The sequence below is a fragment of the Emys orbicularis genome, chromosome 7 (genome assembly GCF_028017835.1).
Source record: "Emys orbicularis isolate rEmyOrb1 chromosome 7, rEmyOrb1.hap1, whole genome shotgun sequence".
NCBI classification, from domain to species: Eukaryota; Metazoa; Chordata; order Testudines; family Emydidae; genus Emys; species Emys orbicularis.
The window spans coordinates 94,109,573-94,129,189 of NC_088689.1; the positions used below are offsets into that span (position 1 = coordinate 94,109,573).

General features: G+C 41.7%; 1 protein-coding gene across 1 annotated transcript in view; it reads left to right on the forward strand.

Annotated features, from left to right (window-relative positions):
* The window catches only part of LOC135881785 (haloacid dehalogenase-like hydrolase domain-containing 5), a 34,897-nt gene extending 16,649 nt beyond the window's left edge, over positions 1-18,248 (forward strand). The window contains exons 3-8 of the mRNA XM_065408492.1: positions 809-921; positions 4,706-4,799; positions 10,045-10,078; positions 14,043-14,217; positions 14,807-14,995; positions 17,753-18,248. Coding sequence (XP_065264564.1) covers positions 809-921; positions 4,706-4,799; positions 10,045-10,078; positions 14,043-14,217; positions 14,807-14,995; positions 17,753-18,170 — 1,023 coding nt within the window. The 3' untranslated portion in view covers positions 18,171-18,248. The remainder of the gene's footprint in view (positions 1-808; positions 922-4,705; positions 4,800-10,044; positions 10,079-14,042; positions 14,218-14,806; positions 14,996-17,752) is intronic.
* The last annotated feature ends 1,369 nt before the right edge of the window (positions 18,249-19,617 follow it).

Here is a 19,617-nt window from a genome sequence, read left to right on the forward strand (position 1 = left end):
GGAGTAATGGATTATTATCCCAATTTTTCAGATCATATAGTTGTTAGAGAAAAATTTACTTACTCAACGACTGGATATTGATACTAAGACAGAGAGGGGTGTAGTGACGTAGCATGGCCCACACAACAATCTGGTGACAGATCCAGGATTAGAAATAAGGCATTTCTGAGTCCGGAGATCCCATGTTCAGTCTATTAATGGTGTCTCAATTTGATGATTTGTGCCCATGCTGAATACAGGAATTCTGTAAGCTAAAATGGAGGCTTGCTGTGTGCATTTGTAAGCTAAGGGTACGTCCAGACTACTCGCCATTTCGGTGGGTAGCGATCGATTTATCGGGGATCGATATATCGCGTCTCGTTAAGACGCGATATATCGATCCCCGAACGCGCTCCCCGTCGACTCTGAAACTCCACCGGAGCGAGCAGCGGTAGCAGAGTCGACGGGGGAGCCGCGGCCGTCGATCCCGCGCCGTGAGGACCCAAGGTAAATCGATCTAAGATACTTCGACTTCAGCTACGCTATTCACGTAGCTGAAGTTGCGTATCTTAGATCGACCCCCCCCCCCAGTGTAGACCAGCCCTAAGACTCAGAATGCTTTTTCTGCCATGTATCATGTACAGTATTCTGGCTAGGAAATTTGGGAACCAACTGAATGATGACTGTGGCAGAGGTGGGGGGGAGGCATATTTTCTGTAGTGACTTTTGGTTAACAAACTGAAATACAGTTTGCATCATTATTGATTAAATCTAGCAAAGATAAAGATGATTTGAAAGCAATACCAAATTCCTATTTTATCCCAAACAGATTTCACAAGACCAAGTTGTGATGTCTCATAGTCCTTTACGGATGTTCAAACGTTACCATGACAAATGCATTCTGGTGTCGGGGCAAGGACCACTTCTTGATATTGCCAAATAGTATCCTTTTGAAAAGGACGTTTTCTGCTTTTAAGTACTTTCATTCAGCCAGTTCGGATTATCATGTAGAACAGGTAAAGGCCATCCGTCACTTGAGCAAAAGTACACGGTGTATTTTAGAGGGCGAAGGAATTCTAACACAATGTTCACCTTCTACATTGAAAAGTAATGAAATTGATGTTCTGGTATAATCTCCAATTTTTTTCCACTTACTATTATATATGTTTTAGGCCAGGATGATGAAGTATTCCTTAAACTTAAATGAGAGTGACAAATCACAGCTTAAGGGTTTTGACTGCTTCAGGGATGAGTCTTGAGATGTCATAATGCTATTTAACAGATGATGTAATATGTCTAAAACCAGTTTATAGAGCCTCTATGTACAGAGCCTAACAAATTTGCTGGGCCACTTGTCTCAGGTTATACCAGTTCATGAATGAAATTGTTTTTGTTAACTTGAATATTTTTATTAAAAAAGCAGAAATACAGGGCTTTTTGGTGTGAAGTCTGCATTTTCAAATTTGAAACTGCCTCTATATTTTTTCTTTTCCTGGGAACCCATAGTTAATATTTAATGTAAACTCACATGATAATGAACACTTAGGCCTGGTCCACACTAACCCCCCACTTTGAACTAAGATACGCAACTTCAGCTACGTTAATAACGTAGCTGAAGTCGAAGTACCTTAGTTCGAACTTACCGCGGGTCCAGACACGGCAAGCAGGCTCCCCCGTCGACTCCGCGTACTCCTCTCGCGGAGCAGGAGTACCGGCGTCGACGGCGAGCACTTCCGGGATCGATCCCAGAAGATCGATTGCTTACCGCTGGACCCGGAGGTAAGTATAGACGTACCCTAACACTGTCTTCTAGGTCAACTAATGTCCTACTATAGTGTCTCATTAAAAATTAGTAGTGTATTAGTGTGCATTTTACCTGTTATGTCATGAAGAGGTATAGTAAAACATGACTAATGCCTAACACTGTAAAGGTCAAATGTTTCTACAGATTTTGAGATGTGAAAGTTACTAATATTCAATTACTAATGGAGGGACACTGAGCATGGATGTTTGTATTCTTTTTAGTACTTAATACAAATGTTGGGAAATATGACATGTACATGAGGGATTAGTTTACTTGTCTGGATCTGGTAGAGAGAGTAGATATTAAGAAACCATGAGTGTTGGATATTGTGCAAGACTGAATTTGAAAATCTATGTAATCTACAGTATAAACCCTAGGTATGATTAAATAATATCTTTACACCGGATAGTCTTACTTTAAAGTATAATTTTAACATGTGACTGAGATGATAGTTCTGAAAGAAACACATTCTGATCATTTAATTTTCAATTGTTAAATATTTTTATCACTTCTTCTGTGCTGTCACATGAATTATTATGGAGGGAAGGTCCATTTAGTATTGAGTGTAGGAACTATGTGCTGCTTTACACAAATTAAACAGGATGTTTTTGATTTGATCCACTCTATTAACTAGGGTTGAAATTAATGGGATTTGTCTCCATTTAAGTGCATTGCAACACAAATTAAAAGATTTCTTTTTCAACATAGGAGACATTGCTCTTTCTGCTTTCTTCCTCCTTTCCATTCCTTCCAAGAAGCAGTGAATTGCTTATTTTAAATACTTGTAGAAGGTAAATTAACTACAGAAGTAACCAAACTGTTTTTGCAAATGATTAACAATTTTAGAATGCTTAGTTAGCTGGTGTTGCCTTGATTTCTGATTAACTCGTTAAAGTTTCTCTTTAAACAAAGATAAAAAAGATATAGCAAGTGTGGTGATTTCTTTCCTTACCTGTGCTATCACTGGAGGATCTGAACAACACAGGTTAACTGTTTTTACTAGGTCTGTCAATTAATCACAGTTAACTCATGTGATTAACTCAAAAAAATTAATTGCGATCAAAAAACTTAATCGTGATTAATCGCACGATTAAACAATAGAACACCAATTGAAACTTATTAAATATTTTTGGATGTTCTTCTACATTTTCAAATATATTGATTTCTATTACAACACAGAATACAAAGTGTACCGTGTTCACTTTATATTATTTTTTCTTACAAATATTTGCACTGTAAAAATGATGAACAAAAGAAATAGTATTTTTCAGTTCACCTCATACAAGTACTGTAGTGCAATCTCTTTATCATGAAAGTGTAACTTACAAATGTAGATTTTTGTTGTTGTTACGTAACTCCACTCAAAAAAAAGCAATGTAAAACTTTAGAGCCTACAAGGTCACTCAGTCCCACTTCTTGTTCAGCCAATCGCTAAGACAAACAAATTTGTTTACATTTACAGGAGATATTGCTGCCTGCTTATTTACAATATCACCTGAAAGTGAGAACAGGCGTTCGCATGGCACTTTTATAGCCGGCATTGCAAGATATTTATGTGCCAGATATGCTAAACATTTATATGCCCCTTCATGCTTCGGCCACCGTTCCAGAGGACATGCTTCTATGCTGATGATGCTCATTTAAAAAAAAAAAAAGCGTTAATTAAATTAGTGACTGAACTCCTTGGGGGGGAGACTTGTATTTCCCCTGTTCTGTTCTACCCGCATTCTGCCATATATTTCATGTTATAGCAGTCTCGGATGATGACCCAGTACATGTTGTTCATTTTAAGAACACTTTCACAGCAGATTTGACAAAACACAAAGAAGGTACCAAATGTGAGATTTCTAAAAATAGCTACAGCACTCAACTGTAGATTTAAGAATCTGAAGTGCCGTTTAAAATTTGAGAGGGACAAGGTGTGGAGCATGCTTTCAGAAGTCTTAAAAGAGCAACACTCCAATGCGGAAACTAGAGAACCCAAACCACCAAAAAAGAAAATCAACCTTCTGCTTGTGGCATCTGACTCAGATGATGAAATTGAACATGCGTCGGTCCGCTCTGCTTTAGATTGTTATCGAGCAGAACCCGTCATCAGCATGGACACATATCCTCTGGAATGGTGGTTGAAGCATGAAGGGACATATGACTCTTTAGTGCATCTGGCACGTAAATATCTTGTGACACCGGCTACAACAGTGCCATGTGAACGCCTGTTCTTCCTTTCAGGTGACATTTTAAACAAGAAGCGGGCAGCATTATCTCCTGCAAATTGTAACCAAACTTGTTTGTCTGAGCGATTGGCTGAAGTAGGACTGTGTGGACTTGTAGGCTCTCAAGTTTTATATTGTTTTATTTTTGAATGGAGTTATTTTTTTTTACATAATTCTACATTTGTAAGTTCTACTTTCATGATAAAGAGATTGCACTACAGTACTTGTATTAGGTGAATTGAAAAATACTATTTCTTTTGTTTTTTACAGTGCAAATATTTGTAATCAAAAATAAAGTGAGCACTGTACACTTTGTATTCTGTGTTGTAATTGGAATCAATATATTTGAAATGCAGAAAACATCAACAATAATAGAATAGCATTTACTTAAATATTTTTGGAACAGCATGATTAATCATGATTTATTTTTTTAGTTGTGTGATTAATTGCAATTAATTTTTTTAATCGCTTGACAGCCCTAATTTTTACCATTACTTTCAATCTGAGAATTCTCACAATATATCTGTAGGACAAAATATATGAAGTGTTTTATCTATTTCATACAAGAACAGTCAGGCTCATTGATATGTGACTTGCTTTGCCAGCATTGTAAACTTTATATAATAGAATTTATTGACTTCACATACTTTTAAAATCTGTTAAGCTGTACAAATAAGTATTTTTGGATCCTTAACTGGTGCTTTCCCAGTCTGGGTTTTTGTCAGCCTATTACCATTGATATACTGCGTGAGACATACCCTTTACTGGATATGGTTGACCATGACAGACGGCCTAAAGTTTTGGTGAGTGCGTTATGTTTTATGCTGAAACCTTTCTCTGTGTGTTCATTGGCTGACATTCTACCTTTTGGAGATTTCTTCATAGTCTAAAAATCACAAAATTGGCTTTTTAGTTTATTCCATTTTTAATATGCTTTTGACTTTGACTTCATGAGTTCTACCGATGTACTTGTTTCTCTGCAACACTTAAAAAAGCTATTCAGTATACTTGTCTAATAAGTCAGCTTGGCCAGTACTTTTATTGAAGTTCACATTGACTCTCCAGTATAAAATCTAGGGCATTTTTTAATTGGTTGACTTGAAAAAAGTGTTGCATTACAGTCTTAGATCTGTCTAATATTGAGGAAAACAGGTAAGACTTTGGATTTAATGCAGTTGCCTGACAAATCTGCTACTTGGGAAAGTCTACCAGTTATCTAAGAGATGGAGAGGTAACTCCCCCCACCCCCCCAAAAACAACAACAACCACAACAAGGAGTCTGGTGGCACCTTAAAGACTAACAGATTTATTTGGGCATAAGCTTTCGTGGGTAAAAAACCTGTTACACACAACACTACAGAAACACTAACCCAGGAACCAATCCCTGTAACAAACCTCGCTGACTACTCTGTCACCATATCTACTCTAGCGACACCATCAGAGGACCCAACCACATCATCCACACCATCAGCGACTCATTCACCTGCACGTCTACTAATGTGATATATGCCATCATGTGCCAGCAATGCCCCTCTGCCATGTACATTGGCCAAACTGGATAGTCTCTACGTAAAAGAATAAATGGACACAAATCAGACATCAGGAATGGTAACATACAAAAGCCAGTAGGAGAACACTTCAATCTTCCTGGACATTCTATAACAAATTTAAAAGTAGCCATACTTGAACAAAAAAACTTCAGAAACAGACTTCAAAGAGAAACTGCAGAACTAAAATTCATTTGCAAATTTAACACCATTAATTTGGGCTTGAATAGGGGCTGGGAGTGACTGGCTCACTACAAAAGCAACTTTCCCTCTCCTGGAATTGACACCTCCTCATCAATTATTGGGAGTGGACTACATCCACCCTGATTGAATTGGCCCTGTCATCACTGGCTCTCCACTTGTGAGGTAACTCCCTTCTCTTCATGTGTCAGTATAATAATGCCTGCATTTGTAATTTTCACTCCATGCATCTGAAGAAGTGGGTTTTTTACCCACGAATGCTTATGCCCAAATAAATCTGTTAGTCTTTAAGGTGCCACTGGACTCCTTGTTGTTTTTGTGGATACAGACTAACATGGCTATCCCCTGATACTCTTTCCGCCCCCCCCCCCCCCCCGGCTCCCATAAGAGTGACAGTAGTGGCAAGTTACTACTACTAAGTTGTGGTGTTGCTTTGATTGTACATTAATGTTCTGCAAATTGTTGCATTCTCTCCGAAGGAACTGCTTGCTTACCTATCCTATTAACTAAAATCTATCAAAGCAGATACATAGGCATACATAACAGTGTGTTGTATTTCTGCTGAATTTCCCTTTCACGCTGAACTTCAGGCATTAGGATCCCAGGCTTGCTATATGAATTGTTTCTTCTTGTGGATTGCCAGATCCCTAGCTTTGACTGCATGCATAGCTGCCTCAGCACAGGGATCCAGCTTTAAGCCAGTACCATTGCCCAAGATTTCTGAATTTGCTGCAATGGATTTTCTTCGTAAATTGACTTCAATATTATTGCCGTAGTACAACCTGTGAGATGGAGGCACGTTGGTAAGGAAACTTGTATGTAAATGGAGCGTTGCTTCAGTTTGCAGTACTCTCAATTCACTACCTTTCATAAGCACTCAGAAGAAATCTCTCCTCTTTTTTTAAACAATATTCTTCTTTGTAGTTTCTCAGACTAAAGAATCTTTTCAGGCTAGTTCCTTAATATTTGGGGTACACTGTCTGAAATTCTTCTGTCAAAAATAAATTCCTTCTCTCCTTTCTTGAAGTTTCTTGGGAGTTTCCTTGTGTAACAATGTTTCCCCTGCGCATTTGATTGTTTGAAGTGTTTCTCCTTTAAAAATATATATATTTTTTAAACTCAACAATTTTACTTTAATTTTGATAGGCTGTGAATATCTAAATATTTACTTTCTTAGCAAAAATTGGAGCTATATTAACAGTTCTCCAAAATGTCCTTTTCAGGTGATTCTCCCTCAGTCTCCTCCTATTCGTTCTGCTCGATCTGTTTCCTTTAAATCTAGGTTATGACTAGCAGAACTGGTCAGGAATTTTCCAATGAAATGTATTTTGTTGGAAAACGTGGATTTGTCTAAACCAAAACTGATAGTGGCAAAAAGCATTGAAACTGTCAAAATATCCCATTTTAACATTTTCTAAATGAAAGGTTTGTTTTTTGTCAAAACTTCTTTGTTTTGAAATTTTAATTTATACTTGTTAGTATAAATTAAAAGTCTTAATTAAAAGATCGAAACCAAAACATTTTGAAACTATCAAAATGAAATGTTTTGATTGACCCGATCTGAAATTTTGTTTGGATTATCAGTTCATGAAAGTTTTTGAGATTTTTGCCTTTTTGTCGCAGTTTGGGTCAGAAATATTTTTTGAAATATCAAATTCTTTTGGGATGGAAAAACAGTTTCCCATCCAACTCTAACAACCAGTTGCCTAACAAAATATAGTACAACATATGCTTCTTTTGAGGCAGGAGTAATACAGGCCAAACGGTTGTGCCCTGAAGTCAAAATCTTTACTAACTGAGTAGCCAGTCAGCCCTTGTTTCATTGATGCCTGGTCTGGAAATGCTTACCCCAAATCTATAGTTTCCATTGGAGAATATACAGTTGGCTGCTCAGTAGCTTCAGTCATTTTGTAAATTTCTGTCCTTGATGAATTACTATTCCAATGCAAGCTGGTAATGTCTGAAAATTGATAGCTAAAACTGACATACACACACTCTAAGCCAGTTTTCTACAGCAGATGATGTTCATGTGATATCTGACAAAACAAACAAACCAACAACCCAGGATAGCCTTTCTGCCCTTGGAATGGTGCCTTCACTGTATTGTTGATTTGATGTACATGTGATACTACCTTAAGTACAAATCTGCAAATATGTATTAATGAGAGTTAATTGAAGCCTTTTGTTTAACTTCTGTCTGTAAAGGTACAGGTTGTTCTCAGTCACTCAGTATTTACTGATTACAGAATAAGTTTGAACAGTTGAGAACAGCCAACTACACGAGCATCAGGAAATGACTGCAAGATAGAATTGCCTAAGTGTAAAAATGCACATACCGTACTTTTAGCAGCCTGTAAAGACAGAGAGAAAAATAGTGTGACTAAGCAACCCAAAAAGTTTGTATGAGCTAAATCTTACCTCTCTCTAGGAAACTACTTTGAGATATGCAACAGATAACTAAATAATAGTAATTCTGACCCTTTCGTGACTTTATATACTTTAGATGGGAAAACAGCAACTGAATACTACATAATCTTTGACATTACTCATAGGTATGATGTACATAATTTAAAATCGTTAGCCTGAAGTATAATTTGCCATAATATGCAAATCTTCTAATGACATGGTTGGAAGCCCAAGTAGATCTGTTCCAAAGAAGTGTGCAACAAGAGTACAATGGGAACTAAAACACACTTTTCTTAGTGATATTCTAGCAAATCCGGTTGTGTCAGCATTTTGAACATAAATCTGCTTTATTGCTACAGTTCAGAGCTGTCATCAGAACTATCATGCAAGGTCTCTCAAAAAACCCACTACCACCACCAGTGCCACTAATTGATGCTCTTGTTGGCAGTCTCTATAGAGGCTGATTAGCTCCACATGATTAACTGTGTGGGAAAACGAACACTCACCATAGAGTTGATTCCTTTGGGTTTATTTTGTGGGTCATTGATGGAGTTAGGAAGCTTGCGCGGTGATTACCAGCTATGTGCAGAGAACTTCTAATATCAATTATTTCATGATCATTAAAATTTGCTTTAAAAATGTGCAGGAAAAATGTTTCCCCTTTTTGTACTTTGCGAGATTAAAAATAAGAGCTATAAACATAAAAACATTTTAAAAATGGCCTAGGGCTTGCTGATCATAAGCAGGCCAAATATCTGCTCATACTGTGTAGAGAAATCTTGGGGGCAAAATAAACTATGGAATGGCTTCATTTAGAAATGCAGATTATTGCCCAGAGGCACCCGCTTCCCCCTCCACGTTGTGTCTTCCAAACAGATATTTCATAAGCACATTGCATGTGTTTAGGAACAGTTCCAGAGGAGTCACTAACTATCTGTTTTATGAGGAAGGAATTACACAAACTTCAGCTGCTCTTTTGGAGCTCTTGCAATTCTTGATTTTTTTTTTTTTAATTAAGAAAATTCATTTTTAATGACGTGACAAAATATGGATTTGGGCCAAAATACAACAAATGAGTTAATGTGCATATGAAAATAGAGCTAGAATCTGGTAGGAGATGCTTTGGAAAGTAATTCAATATATTTTGCTTCTTTAGTTTAGGTATTTACATGAACCCAATTAAAGATGTACTGGAGAGATTGGAGCAGTCTTCTGTATGTTATCACCATCAATGGAACTATGCTTAGATAAAACTGAAGATTTTACACAGAACAACATAAGCCAGAATTTCCAAGTTGAGGTTCACTGTGTGTAACTCAGTAATGTCACCTCTCAGCTTGCCATGCAACCATAAGAGTCCATGACAGTGCTAACTTGTGTGTCATCTCTGGGAAGGGTGGAGAAGGAAGTGCAAATCATTACCTTCCAGATGAACCTAGTGTAGCAGTTGTTGTAAAACATCTGTTGATTTCCTTAGAAATATGAAGTATTCTCAAATATATTGTCTGCTGAGATTCTCAAAGCATTATACAAATATTAAAACCTTGCAACGACCCTGGTAGAAAGGTAAATATACCTATTTTGCAGATGAGTAAACTGAGGAACAGAAATTCTGTGACTTGCCCAAAGTCTTGCAAATAGAGCAGAGCTGTGAATGTAGAATACAAAAATCGTCAGTCCAACTTGTCCTTGCTGCTGGACCACGCTTCAGTGCTTGGAAATATTAATTTTTAAGCAAAGTGACATCAAGAACTAGCTACATACGAATGTAAAGTGCATCTTCTATAAGTTTTCCAAAGAACGGTTTTGGAAGTAATGCTTTGTATTTCTTTTTGTTAGTAACACCAGAGGATGTTTAACATAGTGGAGATAACTTTACTTTTTCTTGTTGCAGCATTTGCCAGCTGTGGAACTTCCCAAAATTGAGGGTATGTCTTCCGTGTTCCTATCTTGCAACTGTCCTAGCATAGATTAAATGTCCTAGCATCTCTTCTTCATTGTAAATTTTATTTACAGTTACAAATCCTTGAACCCCCCATTGATGGTTTGGATGGTTGGCAGAGGGAACCCTAGAATTTCTACATAAAATGTATGCAAAACGTGTGTGCACTACAGTAACATAGTCATTGTGTGTGTGACGGGATCCCCGGGGTGCAGCCTGGAACCGTTTGCCCCCTGAACTCTCTCCAGCCTGGGTTGTCTCTCACAATGCCTTGCTAGTGACCGGCAGCAAACCCCTCCAGGTGCTATTATCGCTCAGCACAACTGCACGTGAAGCCCTACACCCAGCTATATTGCATGAATGTTCCTGGAGACACTCATGAATCACACAGAGAAAGGCACCAATGCCAAATCCCCCCAGCTCCCAGCACTATACCTCAGGAATATACCGTCTTGCACTGCTCAAGGTGGGCAATGCAGATTTATTAATTGGTTCACTACTTCATCAATGGAAAGTGGATATACACCAGCCTTTGCAAACCTGAGCACATTTGCCACACAATTCAGGCAAACTCACTGGTAAAGATCAACAGTAAAAGAAGTTTATTGACTACAAAAGATAGATTTTAAGTGATATTAAGCAATATGTCAAAAGTCAGTTAGTTACCAAAAAAAAATGAAATATAACCACGCAGTCTAAACTCTCAACCCTATTAAACTGGGCAACATCTAGATTAAGCAGTTTTTCTGACCCTACTGGATATTGCAGTCCATAGTATACAGATTTCACCCTTGAAATCTGCGCCAGTTGCCTCAGTTGGAGTCTTCAGAGTGTCCTTGTTGCTTGCAGCATAGGGGGGTGAAGGAGAAAAGCCCAGCATGGGACCACTGTGTCTGCCTCAGTCCTACGTGCTTGGGGATCAGGCATAGGTGCCGACTTCCCCTCTGCCTGGTGGGTGCTCAACCCCCTGGCCCCGCCCCTGCACCGCCCTCTCCCAGCCCCCATTCAACCCCTTCCACAAAGTCCCCAGCCCCCTTCCCCCAAGTCCCTGCCCTGCCCTGCCCTCGCCCTGCCCCCATACCACCCCCTTCTCCCAAGTCCCGCCCCTTCTCCGCCTCCTCCCCCTCCCTCCGGGAAAGTCCTAAGCATCACCAAACAGCTGTTAGGCAGCAGGGGGGGGAGAAGGGGGAAGCGCTGGGAGGGATGGGGAGGAGCAGGGATGTGGCACGCTTGGGGGCGGGGGGGAGGAGGCGAGGCTGGGGCGGGGGAGCTTGGCTGCCGGTGGGTGCCAAGCACCCGCTAATTTTTCCTCGTGGGTGCTCCAGCCCCAGAGCACCCACAGAGTCAGCGCCTATGGGCTCAGGAGTCCAGGCATGTCTGGAGGTATTGCTGACTCTCCAGGCAAGGTTGAGCAATTCCCCTGGTGTGGCCTCATGCAGGCGAGTCATTGAATTGTAGCTCCCTAGCTGGACAGTGGTTGTTGATGGGTTGTTTGACACCCCGCCTGGGTGTTGGTTACTTTCCTTGATGTTGCCTCTGGGGTAGGGTGACCAGATCACAGGGATGAAATATCAGGACGCGGGGGCGGGGCGGAGCAAAAAAAAAAAAAGGCAGTCTCGCAGGGTCCGGGGGGGATTAGCAGGCCCCAGCCGCGCCGCCGGATCACACACAGCGCCCCGGCCGCGCGCGCTGCTTTCCCCGCGGAGCCGCCCGCCCCGGGCACATGCAGTGCGTCCTGCCGCCGGCGGGAAGCCCCGCACCTCTCCCGCTCAGCTGCGCTCCAGCGGCTCCTTCCCGGCGGGGTGAGCCGCTGGAGCGCACCCAAGCGGGAGAGGCGCGGGGCTTCCCGGCAGTGGCGGGGAAGTTTATCGGTTCGGGGGACCCTGGCCGGCTCCTTGCCCCTGTCCACTGGCAGCCCCACCTGGGACAAGTCTCGCCCCCGCAGCCCCGCTCCGCCGCGTGTCTCCAGCGGGCGGCCCACACCCCCGGCCGCGCCGCCCACCCGGGCCCTGCCCGCTTCGCGCTGCCCCCGGACCCACCGCGATGCCCCGTGGGCTGCAGGGCTGGAGCAGCCTCCGCGCTGCACTGCAGCGCTCCCAGCCCCGGCTGGCCATGGCCCATGTGCCCAGGCTGCTGCACAGGGGCATCTCCTCCCCAGGCCCGGCTCGGGATCCAATGGGGCAGTGAGGGGGCAGGGCTGGGGGGTGGGGATTTGGGGAGAGATCCAATGGGGGAAGGAGAGGGCGGAGTCGGGGCGGGGGGGGGGGCGCGAGAGCCCCTCCGGGCTCCGCCTGTGCGCCGGAGCGGAGGGCAAAATTGTTTGTTTGTCCAGTGTCCCGACCAAACAACAAGCAAATATCAGGACAGTCCCGATAAAATCGGGACGTCTGGTCACCCTACTCTGGGGAGCTAATATCTGGCTGATTCCCCAACTTACAGCATCCTTTAGTGACCACCATACAACACAATTCTCATAACGTCACATGCATTAATGATATACATATATGGATAGAGAAATGACTTTCAGCAGATCATAATCTTTCCCCTGATACCTTACAAGGCATGCTTTATATTTAGTATCACAATTATTTACAGATGAATATGGGGGGTTACAGGGTGCTCCCCCAAGGCACAGAATGTCACAGTGTGAATGTGCAGTTTTCATCCATGGGCCTCTTAGGGGTGATAGAAAGATGATAAGGGGCTTGTTTTCCTTTTTGCCTTCCTCTAGCAGATTGTGCTTCCTTGTTTCTGGAAAGGAGGGCTGAACTGGAATCCCGTCAGAGTCAATCAATCCTGCTCCTACACTGGTCAGCAGAGTCATTTGCAAAGTTGTGGCAAGAGGCATTCCTTCCTCTTCTCACCTCCATCTGTTTGAAATGTGGGGAGTAAGAAACTGGGCTTGAGAATGAAAGAAAAAAATTATGAGCTGGATCTATCCCATGACTTATTCCTAGCGATTGGAGAAATCAGCTAGGAATATAAACATCCATACTGTATTTTGTCTAGAGACAAACAGATGGTAGTCCTGGTAGATCTGATTATTATGTACAGTGCTGTATGTTAATTCATGGCAGTCACAATATTATAAATGTGATTAGAAGTGTCAGTGGTGTTCAGTTGTATGGGGCAATTTAGTTAATTCATCTTGTAAAACCTGTGGATTACAGTATGAGGTTTTAACAACTTCTGAAATCCTCCTGTAACGAAACAGATTTGAAATTTAAGGTAGATTGAACCAAAATCATAATCTTATTATTTATTATTTGTATTATCATAATGCCTTGGAGTTCTACTCATAGGCCAGGTCCCCATTGTGCTAGGGGCTGTGCAAACACAGAACAAAAAGATGGTCTCTGCCCAGGGCCGGCTCCAGGCACCAGCCCACCAAGCTTGTGCTTAGGGCGGCACCTGGAGGGGGGCGGCGCGGCGCTCCGGCCGCTGGGGAGAGCGGGGCCACGGCCGGGCTCGCCGCCCTCCCCCCGGCGCTCTGGCCCCTGCGCTCTGGCCGCCGGGGGGAGAGCGGAGCCCCGGCCGGGGCTCGCCGCCCTCCTCCCAGGGCTCCGGCCGCCCTCCCCCCCGGCTCCCTCCCCCCGGCGCTCTGGCCGCCGAGGGGAGAGTGGAGCCCCGGCCGGGGCTCGCCGCCCTTCCCCCGGGGCTCCGGCCGCCCTCCCCCCCGCCCCCCGCTGGGGGGGGTGGCGGCCGGAGGCTTTTTTGCCTGGGGCGGCAAAAAAGCCAGAGCCGGCCCTGTCTCTGCCCCATGTTGCACTTTGATCACTTTACTGAATTTTTAAATATAGAAGTTTGTTCAAATTGATTTAGGATATTTCCTTTTCTTCCTTATCAAATTTTAACGTGGGTGTGATGCTGTTTGTTAAATCTTAGAAAGTTATTGCATTATATCTACCTTTCATTTTTAATATTTCACAAATGTTTTCTTGTTCTTGCAGCTGTTGTTTTGTTTGGCGAACCAGTCAGATGGGAGACTAATCTTCAACTGATAATAGATGTTCTGCTGACGGGTGGCTGTCCTGGAAAGCCACATCATCAAGCCAGTTACCCACATATACCCGTGCTTGCTTGTAATATGGATCTGATGTGGATGGCTGAAGAACAGTCTCCAAGGTAGGTGCAGTTATAGCACATACACCATGTAATGTAGACAGTTTCACCATTCCGGGCTTCTCCACGTTGCTAATAAAAGGGAGTAGTCAAAATTCAAGAAGAGACAGTGTTTCATACTAATTTTTCATTGAGGTAGTTGTCACCATAGCCATCAAGACCCCAAGCAGAGCTGTGCAAAAGTAACACGCCTTTGGCAAAACAGGCAAAGTGCCACATTCTGTTCTTGCAGGGTTTGCAAAAATGCACTTTTTTTTTTCTTGCACCAAATTTTTCAGTTGTAAAAGTTAGCTTTCTTAAGTGAAAACTCCATTTTCAGCCCCGAGCCATTTCTCTTCTTCCCCCAAAACACCACATGAGGTTGCTGCTCTCCTCATCCTATCCCAAATGCTTCCCAGTGAGTTAATGCAGTGTTCCATAGCATCCAACTGGCTTTAAAGCAGTGCTGAAATCTGCAAGTGGTACCAGTGTCCAGGAATTAACAGTATAGGTTTATTGTTTTAGTATCACCAAAAGTCCATGAAATTGAAACTCTTTATTTTTTTTCTTTTTATACTCAATGCAATTTGATTTGTAATCATCTCTTTTCTAGATTTGGGCATGGAACATTCATGGTTTGTTTGGAAAATATTTACAAGAAGATCACTGGCAAAGAACTGAAATATGAGGCCTTGATGGGCAAACCCAGTGAACTGACCTATCACTATGCAGAGTACCTGATTAGGATGCAGGCAGCACAAAGACACTGGAAGAAGCCTATTCAAACTCTTTATGCCATTGGGTAAGGGATAAGATCATCAAATATGCACGTTAGGAAATTGTTTACAACACAAATAACAGCAAGGAAAATTCTGTGGCTCCCACTATTTTATTCCTAGTTTGTCCTAATCTTTTGTTTAAAAAAATGTAACTTTTTTTTTTATTTGAAAATCTGTTGTTTGTGTGAAAGTTATTGTTGTATTAGTCTCAAATGGGGACCTCAGAATGAACCTTCCTTTCCCCCAACATTTTCCTTCTTTTCCTTTTCAATGCATTTGGAATATAAAAAATGTAACATTGCCAGTAGAAGTTACATTTTCCGTTAAACGAAATGGCTGGCACACTATGAACAAACCTTTTTCTGTGGATCAGGGTCTTTCAGGGCACTTTCAATATTTTAGGGTAAACAGTGACATCTTTCTGAATTTTATAATTCCTCCTCTTTCCTTGTGGTTTAACTGGTGTTGCAATTCTCAGTACAGTACAGGTAGCAACCCCCATGTTAAGGTTACCTAACACCATTATAAAAATTCTTCAGAACATTTTTTTTTTTGTTTTGAAAGTTTGGTACCTCCATGGTTTACAGCAGGACTTTGAAATTTGGGAGAGGGATAGTCATGGACAGAGGGAGGTGCCTTGTGCTGTCCACCTGTAAATCCATTCAGATTTGTCCAAATTATAAGATGTCAAAAATCACCATTTTCCCTCTGTTTTTCCCTCAGTGCAGCATGTTTTGGCAGCTTGCCAAACCCCCTCTATTCCAATACATGGTGCATAAACCATCTTGGTGTTACTTCAGCATGCCATGTAGCACTTCCTGAAAGAGATTCAGACAAATTGGTGGCAGCAACTGCTTTCTCCTATCAAAATACCCTTGGCCTATGGGAAAGTGCAATGTGCTGGGAATGAGGAGACCATGAATCCCACACCAATTCTAATAATTCTGTGCCCTTCACAACCCTTATTTATTGTTTTTTTTTTTTTATCATATCCCACCAAAGTCTGCACAAGCTGGGAAGAGAACCCAGAACTCAGTTATGGCAGGCCCATGTCCCAACCACTTAGCTACAGTGTGTCATTTCCAATTCTTTATGCTTAGCTATGCTGTCTGTAAAATGTGGCAACACCTGAATAATGGAACCCCCTGTTTGTGTGTTACATGTCATCTTGCAGTGTCTGGTCCATGGAAGATAACAGCCTTCTGCCACCAGATGTAGTTAGTTCTTTAGTTCAGTTGGAAGACGTCTGTGCCAGTGGTTTTCAACCTTTTTTCATTTGTGGGCTCCTAAAATATTTCGATTGGAGGTGTGGACCCCTTTAGAAATCTTAGACATAGTCTTCTGACCCTCAGAGGTCCGCGGACCCCAGGTTGAAACCACTAGTCTATGCTGAAAGTTTAGGGTTCACCCTCCCGCACTGATCAGTCATCATGGGAGGGTTGTTAATTACACATAGTAAAATGTATTTTTTCTTAATCTAGGAGAATACACTTACAAATTGTTAAAAGAATCTAGCTAAGGTTGCAAGTCAAGAACTCAAGTTAGGACATTACAGAATGAAAGTGGCCCTTGCAGCCTTAGTTCTGAACCCTTATGTGTATGTCTCAGTCTTTAATTGCATGATCACATAGTGTATTTTTTCCACTTGACTCCCTATCTCCTTAAGTGCCACAGGATGGATGCCACTGACAGAATGAACCAGGGCTGTGAAGTGAATGTGGACTCCTGTCTCTTTCAGTTCCAGATGCTGGAAGATGTATGGGATGTGTGGGCAAACTTAATTCTGGCATTTCCCAACTTTAGACTGCTTGACTTTGAAAACCAATAACATTTCCTTAACTTTTTTGTATGTAATAGTTTCTGTAGAAGAATTTGGAGTAATTTATACACCACTCCTTTTTCCCCAATTAAAAGTTTCATTTTCTGAAGTAGGCTGTGCAAGTATTTAAGGAAAAGATGTTTGATTTTTAGGTTGTTGGAATATACTATTGGCAAGGACTGCTAATAAATGCATGTTTTTTTTTCTGGCCCGCTGTCTGCATTAGCAAGAATTATTCATATCTATAATGTCTCATGAATAAGGCTGCATGTCCGTCACAGAAGTCACGGATTCCATGACTTTCCGTGACCTCTGAGACTTCTGCAGTGGTTGGTACTGGCTGAGGGGCTGTCCAAGCTGGGCAGCCCCTGGGCCAGCAGCAGTTTGGGTGTGTGGGAGGGGGCTCAGGGCTGGGGCAGGGCGTTGGAGTGTGGGGCGACGCTTACCTGGAGGAGGGGCTTCCCGGATCCAATCGGCATGTCCCTGCAGTTCCTAGGCAGAGAGGCCAAGGGGCTCCGCACGTTGCCTGCAGGCGCCACCCCCCGCAGCTCCCATTGGCTGCAGTTCCTGGACCGTGCGCTGCCGCCCACCCCCTCCCCACCCAGCACCCACAGCGCCCCGCCCCAAGTTTTAGTTCGGGGTATATAGTAAAAGTCATGGACAGGTCACGGGCCATGAATTTTTTTTACTGCCAGTGACCTGTCCATGACTTTTACTAAAAATACCCATGACTAAAAGGTAGCTTTATTCATGAATGATGAAAATAGCTATTGTTGGGCTAACTTTTTTTCCTATCTGTATACTGATGTGAGATCGTGATCAAATGCTACACATATTTTCATGTATTTATGTGGGGAGATGGAATTCTGTTTACCAAAACTTTGCAAAAAATATTTGATACATCTGAAATCTGCTAATTTGACTGTGCTTTGCTGATGAAACCATATTTTTGGCTTTCCAGGGACAACCTAATGACTGATATCTATGGTGCTAACCTTTATAATCGCTACCTTGAAGAGAAGAATTCCAGAAAAGGTTCCAAAGGGCTTATCCAGGCCAAAGTTGCTGCTGGGACCACGTCTGCCACTATTTCTCAGGATGATGAAATAGACCACACTTGGCAAAATGAACTAGCACCTGCTACTGCCACCAATTGTAGGTCTGTTCTTGTTTGTACTGGGGTTTACAATCCTCACACAGAGGTGCCCTCTGACACCAGAGAGAGTATAACTGAGACTGTGTTCCATGGTCACAGAGATTTTAGATTTGATCCTGCTTTGGTAGAGCCAGACCATATTGTACCAGATGTTGATGCTGCTGTAGATCTGATCTACCAACTGGAGAATTTTGCACCTAATCAAGATACTAGAACTTTTTAAGGATTACCTAGTGTTCTTCATCCAAAAGCACATCAGGGTTTACAGCACAGTACAAAATGTTGCTTTCTAACACGTTTAACCCTTTAACCTCAATATTTTAAAATGCTTTCCTGAACTGGCCTCTCCTACGTAGCACACCAGAACTGGCCTTGTTTGTCATAATTACCTCCTGACAGTAATGCTATGAGGAAAGTAGAATTTCCATATATTTTAAAATTTATTAATCATGTGTCTGACATTTCTTCTGTCAATTGTATTTAACTGCAAACAATGCAGTTGGTACCAGAGAGGTGCAACAGTGCAAACAATGCATAGTTTTTTACTTGAAACTTCAAACCAGTGTCGTTTCTAACCTGCCTTAGGTTTAATATGCAGCTGAGTTTGTCATGTGTCTAAGTATCATATGTTTGTTTTAACAGGTCACTATTCCTATGGCTGTTTGTTTTAAACAGAGATTTAATTTATTTAGTCTGTTACCATTTTTATAAAACACTTCAACTGTTTTAACACAGAGATTGTCTTCTGAAATATTATTTATAGCTTGCTCTGTTTATAACACTGTAGGTCTACTTGCAAAGCATGCTTTGCACATGTCATATGTTGCATGAGCAAAAATAGCCAAATTAACTAGCAATTGTTGGACCAACAACATAGAAACATCAGTTATTTGCAGGATATGCAAGTTCTCTTGCAACTTCATACATGGAATCTTCTCTGGACTGGAAAAATTTTTATAGATGAAAATCCCAGGATCTGCAACTAACTGTGTTTTTGTTTTGTTTTTTTATACGGGTGAGACATTAGATCTGCTCTCTTTAAATAGGAACCTGACAATGTTCAGTGAAAAGACCTTCTGGCCAACTTTTCTTTTCACATCTTCATTTAAATTAGCAGCATGAAATCGAGAAAGCTGTAAAGTCATTGAGTGGTGGGGAGAGAAGATTGATGATGTCAAATCTTTTCAAGCAGTGTTTTTATTACTCTTTACAGACTTTTTGAGTCCGTTCTCTACCATCATCACTGCTGATTCAGTGACTCCTAATGTTGCCATAAACAGACTCTAACAAATATTAACAGAATCTAATCTTCTAGATTTAATTACTTTGATATGAGTCGAGTGGGTTTCCTGCTCCTTCACTGAAAAAAGTACAACAGCAATAATGTGTACTTGTGGCTTGCCTTTACTGGTTCTTTCTGTTGTGACCAACCACATGTGCCTCTTTCCTTATCAGTATGCTGTGCCATCTAAGTGTACCGAACACTTATATGTTAGGGAATTTTGAAATGCCAGGATTATACTATAGCTCTGCCACATTTTAGTACTGAAGAGTGTTGCAGAATTCTTTAACTCCTAATGCTGGAAAGTGGCCTCAACATACATCATGGAGAAAAGTGTGGAGGTTGATGAAGGACAACAGAAAACGGTCTAGTTAATGTTTGTTTTCGT